The sequence below is a fragment of the Miniopterus schreibersii genome (assembly GCF_964146895.1).
Source record: "Miniopterus schreibersii genome assembly, chromosome: 13".
In the NCBI taxonomy this organism is placed as follows: Eukaryota; Metazoa; Chordata; class Mammalia; order Chiroptera; family Miniopteridae; genus Miniopterus; species Miniopterus schreibersii.
In genome coordinates, this window is record NC_138113.1 from 1248210 (window position 1) to 1254012 (window position 5803).

Here is a 5803-nt window from a genome sequence, read left to right on the forward strand (position 1 = left end):
GTCTGATCCTCACACTAAGACACAACCCCTTCCTTGGCGTTATCTTCTCAAACACACAACCCATCTTTCTTTTTTGAAAGTGTAAATTTTAACTCATATTTTCTGCAAGAAGATGAGAGCACTAGGAGACTAAAACCCATGATTTTTTTAGTCCTACTACTCACAGAATTTCCATTCTAAGGTTAAACATAATCTTTGCTAGAGAGTGGAGGCAAATATATATTGCACTAGCCAGTGATTTCCAAATGCAGTTCTTTTCAGAGTCTAAAATGCTAGGTGCCAGCAGAGCTTGCATGAAAATAATGCAACTGAGCTAAATTATTTCCAGCCCTCTAGCTAGAGCGTAGATCTGTCATGTGTTGGGGGAAGAGGAGTGTAAATTCCCGGGTCTCTCCACCCCACCCCACCCCCATGGTGCTCCCAAGAGCTGGATGGGTGAGGTGAGAGAAAGCCGCAGTGCAAAGGTGAATTTGCACACACCGCCTTGGGCTTTACACATCTTCAAACTGCAGGCCACCCGGTAAAAATGATGGCAAATTCTTCTAGCTCTAAAAAAATAAATCGCCAGCATTTTTGGCCTGAAGATTACATGTATCAGACGCAGTGTTTTTCTTCAGGATGGCTATGGGGGAGGGGAGAGGGATGGTGGTAAATTCTTTCTCAAAATAATGATCTGTGGAAAGACGGTACCACGTTGTTATTAAGTCCTCAGAAGGGATGCAACGCTTAGGTAATCCAGGCTAATTTGCAGGGAGGGCACCTGGAAGGAAGCGGGTTTGGGTAATTTTATTAGTCTTGAACAGCTGACTTGTCTCGCTTGTAAAAGCTGAACAGTATCTTAGGAACTATTCAAAGTTGCCAGCTCCCCAATGCTGGAGGCTGTAAAGACAGGGATGACGCCAGACAGCGAGGAGGAAGCGAGGAGGAAGCAGAGGTTTTCTTTTAATTGCCCCCAGAATATCCGTTGACGGGTAGCAGGGACTAAATAAAGACACAAAGAGAAGCGGGTTTGGAAGTCGCACCACGAGCTCGCCGAGTGCTAGGGCTGCTTTACATAATCTATCCAGCGCCCTGTGCCGGCTCCCCAAGAGCGATCCGCCCCACCTTGCCACAGATCGAGGCAAGATTTCGACTCGAAACTTGGGGTGCACCTGGGGTTCTCTTTGATCTGTGCTGTTCAGCTGAAAGAGCGAGCGACTCAGAAGGCGAGCGAGCTGGCTGCTAGATTTCAGGAGGAGGCTGCTCGGGAGGGCGCTGGTGACCGAGAAGGAGGAGGGGACCTAGAGGAAGAGGGAGACTGGGAAGAGGAGAGGGAGCTGGGGGAGGGGACAAGGGAGAGAGAGGCGAGAGGAGGGGGGACAAGTGACGCCTAGGCGGGGTGGGGGTGGTGCTGAAGCTGGCAGGCCCCAGCGCCCAGCTCTGAACCAGCCTCTCGAGAGTGGCCAGATTGAACGCAAGGACCTGGCCGCAGCCAAACCCCACTGACCGTTACTCCGGCCTCCGCCTGGGGCGGGGCGCACGGCCTAGCGCGCGGAGCCTGGGGCAGCCAGACCCGTGCGGACCACGGCATCTCCAAACCCCTCCGAGGAGGGGAAACAGAAAAATGCAAACAGGGGAGGAAGCATGCAAACCTCTCCCGCTGTAAATGGATTTCTTTGCTTCAGAAAAAGGGAGAAAGAGAAAAGGAAAGAGCCCACGTGCCCGAGAAGGTGTTGTGTTAAAGCGCCACCTTCCGTCGGCCCGGGGACGCGGCGGGCCGCCTGGCGGGCTCCGGCCGGGGCGCCCGGAGAAGCAGCTGCGCCCACCGGGGGCGGGCCGGGCTGCGCCCGCCATCTCAGTTCGTGCGCGTGCCCGCGTGTGTGCACACGGCGAGGGACGCGCCCGTCTGCTCACACCGTGGGCCCCTCGGGGACTGGCACAAAGAGGCTCGGGGCCTCTCCCCGGTCCTCGGTTCACGCGGGCGCAGGGACTAGTCAGGCGCGTCCGCTCGCCGAGGTGTAGTGCGTGCCCCCCAGCATCCCGGGGAGGGGCGCATCTGTACACACACGCGGATTTTTTAAAAATAACATATTTCTAGACATGCCTCCTGCCCCCACCCCCCATCTTTGCAAAGCAGCCCCACGGGGGGGGGGGGGAGAAGGAGGGGGGGAAGGCGGGGCCACGGAGTTAATAAAGGGAGATGGGCGGAGCCGGCCGCCAGCCATTGGCTGGTCCGGAGAGTGATGTCACCCATATGACACCCTGATAACTAGTTGGGAGAGAGTCCTCAACTTTTTGCAGAAGGAGAGCGCGCGCGCCTGGGAGTGCTTGGGGTCCGGCGTTAGCGGCGGAAGCCACGAGCCGGAGAGAGGGGTCCGGGGCTGCCTCGACCGCCGCCGCCGCCGCCGCCTCGCCCGTCGCGGCTGCAGCCCCCCCGCGTGCGGGCGGCCATCGCCGCGGAAGCCGCTGCAGCCGCTGTGTGCAGCCTGGAAGGGGGGGCGGGGGGGAGGGGGGGAGCCGCGGCCGCAGGGCGCCGAGGACTTTGCAAGTTGCCCGGGAAGGTGGAGGGGCGAGAGGGGGAGGGGGACCTCCGCACGAGACCGAGCGCCCCGAGTTGGAGCTCCCAGCCCCGCGGCGGACCATGGTGCAGCAGGCGGAGGGCTTGGAAGCCGAGAGCAACCTGCCCCGGGAGGCGCTGGACACGGAGGAGGGCGAATTCATGGCGTGCAGCCCCGTGGCCCTGGACGAGAGCGACCCGGACTGGTGCAAGACGGCGTCGGGCCACATCAAGCGGCCGATGAACGCGTTCATGGTGTGGTCCAAGATCGAGCGCCGGAAGATCATGGAGCAGTCTCCCGACATGCACAACGCCGAGATCTCCAAGAGGCTGGGCAAGCGCTGGAAAATGCTGAAGGACAGCGAGAAGATCCCGTTCATCCGCGAGGCCGAGCGGCTGCGGCTCAAGCACATGGCCGACTACCCCGACTACAAGTACCGGCCCCGGAAAAAGCCCAAGATGGACCCCGCGGCCAAGCCCAGCGCCAGCCAGAGCCCCGAGAAGAGCGCGGCGGGCGGCGCGGGCGCGGGCGGCGCCAAGCCCTCCAAGGGCTCCAGCAAGAAGTGCGGCAAGCCCAAGGCCCCCGCGGCCCCCGCGGCCGGCGGCGCCAAGGCGGGCGCGGGCAAGGCGGCGCAGGCGGGCGACGCGGGCGGCGCGGGCGACGACTACGTGCTCGGCAGCCTGCGCGTCGGCGGCGCGGGCGGCGGCGGCGCGGCCAAGGCGGTCAAGTGCGTGTTCCTGGACGATGACGACGACGACGAGGACGACGACGACGAGCTGCAGCTGCGGATCAAGCAGGAGGCCGACGACGACGACGAGGAGCCCGCGCACCCGCAGCTCCTGCAGCCGCCGGGGCAGCAGGCGCCGCAGCTGCTGAGACGCTACAATGTCGCCAAAGTGCCCGCCAGCCCCACGCTGAGCAGCGCGGCCGAGTCCCCCGAGGGCGCCAGCCTGTACGAGGAGGTGCGGGCGGGCGCGGCCTCGGGCGCGGGGGGCGGCAGCCGCCTCTACTACAGCTTCAAGAACATCACCAAGCAGCACCCGCCGCCGCTGGCGCAGCCCGCGCTGTCGCCCGCGTCCTCGCGCTCCGTCTCCACCTCCTCCTGCTCGTCCTCGGGCGGCGGCGGCGGCGGCGAGGACGCCGACGACCTGATGTTCGACCTGAGCTTGAATTTCTCGCAGAGCGCCCCGGGCGCGGGCGAGCAGCAGCTGGGGGGCGGCGCGGCGGCGGGGAACCTGTCCCTGTCGCTGGTGGATAAAGATTTGGATTCGTTCAGCGAGGGCAGCCTGGGCTCCCACTTCGAGTTCCCCGACTACTGCACGCCCGAGCTGAGCGAGATGATCGCGGGGGACTGGCTGGAGGCGAACTTCTCCGACCTGGTCTTCACCTACTGAGCGCGCGCGCCCCGCGTCCCCCGCGTCCCCCGCGGGCGCCGCGCCCGGGTCCTCGCGAGGACGCCGCGGCGGCCGGGTGGAGGGGAGAGGAGATGCTCATGTGGATAGGATGTCGTGACACAAAGGAATTGGAAAGGATGATGAAATTTTTGGTGGAGTTTAAGTGAAATGAGTAGTTTTTAAAGATTTTTTCCTGTCCTTTTTTGGTCGCCCCCCCCACCCCCCTCCTTGATCGTGTCTCAAGGTAGTTGCATACCTAGTCTGGAGTTGTGATTTTTACCCGCCCCCCAATGTGTTTTTGTAATTACTGTTTCTTTCTCCTGAAATTCGTGATTGCAACAAAGGCGGAGGGGGCGGGGGAGGGGAGGGAGGACCCGCTCCGGAAGGCGCGGTTCGAAGCCTGTCGGTCTTTGAAGTCTGGAAGACGTCTGCAGAGGACCCTTTTGGCAGCACAACTGTTACGCTAGGGAGTTGGTTGGAGATTTTTTTATTTTATTTTTTTCCTTAAGAGATCTTAAAGAACTGGTGACCTTTTTTTTTTCTTTTTCTTTCTTTTTTTTTTTTTTTAAGAAAAAGCAAACACAAAAAAAACAAAAAAGGGACCATTGCAACTTTTTTATTTTATTTTATTTTATTTTGGAGGGAGAAAACTGATGTCTTCTATGCATCCGATTCTTAACAAAACTGCAGGGAGCTTGAAAAAAAAATGCAGACTGTACAAACGCTTACAAAAAAAAAACTGTGAACTGACTTAAGATCAGAGTTTACTTTTCAGATCAAATTGTTTATGGTTTTACAAATGTGATTTCTACTTGCCAACTTTTTTTTGTAACTGTTCCCTTATACCTCCTTGATTGAACACCAGACAGCCTAGACCTCAGTACAAAAGGTATTGAAACATTTTTGATACATAACAGACCTCAGTCTTTTTTAAAAATTAATATATTTTCAGGCGTATTTTTGTACAGTGAAAAGGGAGCATCTTGCTGTTTCCAGTGAGACTTTCAGGCACTTCTTCCCTTTCCATTTCTTTTTTCTTTTTTTTTCTTTCCTCTTTTTTTAGCATGCAAGTATGTTGGTACGTTATGTCCTGGTTTAAAAGGATTAAATTTTTAAAATAATCCTTGCATCTAAAGGCCTTGTGGTTTAAAGAAAAAAAAAAAGCAAACTTTTTTTTTGTACAGCTATAGTAGAGATTTGTTCAATATTTGTAGGTAAAGATTTATTGAAAATGGTGATATAGACCTCAGAGCTGTTACCTTAGTTTAAAGACTGTATATGTACTGTACTATAGTAGGACTTTATGTATCCCAGACGCTGTGATATGTGGGTGGGGCCCCAGATGGAAGGTTTAAAACTGGATTCTCGATTTTTTAGCAAAAGAAAAAAGGCACATAGTTTAAAAAGGTTCTCATTTTGTGCAATATAATCTAAATAAAGTTCAGACCATCTGCATATTTTGTAGCAAATGGTGGCAAAGCAGACTCAATGCACTGTTGACATCATTGCCTGGTTTTTATTTTTTTATTTTTATTTTTTTGTGCTGGAAGTCTGTATCTTGACAATTTTAATAAATCAGCTGGAACTGATAGAAAGTCGCATCGCCAATAGTCTCTATGGCAGTCACGCCGGAGGTCCTGCTGCGGCAGCGCCTTTGGTGACAAGGCTGCTGTGCGCGGGTGGGAGTGGCGGAGGACTGGACATTTGGAGGGCTAGGCTGTAGGGCGCTCGCCGGCAGGCCGCTTTCTCGCCTCTTCCTTCCGTGGCTAGTTATTAAAACCGGAGGAGGGTTCTCCCTGCCTCCCTCCCCTCCGTCCCTCCCCACCCCCACTTCCTTTCTCACCTCCTCCCGCCCTCTCCCCACCTTCCTGG

General features: G+C 56.2%; 1 protein-coding gene across 1 annotated transcript; it reads left to right on the top strand.

Moving 5' to 3' along the window:
* The first annotated feature begins 2503 nt into the window (after nucleotides 1–2503).
* SOX11 (SRY-box transcription factor 11) lies at nucleotides 2504–5415 on the top strand. Its single transcript, XM_081156925.1, has one exon. The coding sequence runs from the start codon at nucleotides 2621–2623 to the stop codon at nucleotides 3929–3931; it is 1311 nt and encodes a 436-aa protein (XP_081013051.1). The 5' UTR covers nucleotides 2504–2620; the 3' UTR covers nucleotides 3932–5415.
* Nucleotides 5416–5803: the final 388 nt, after the last annotated feature.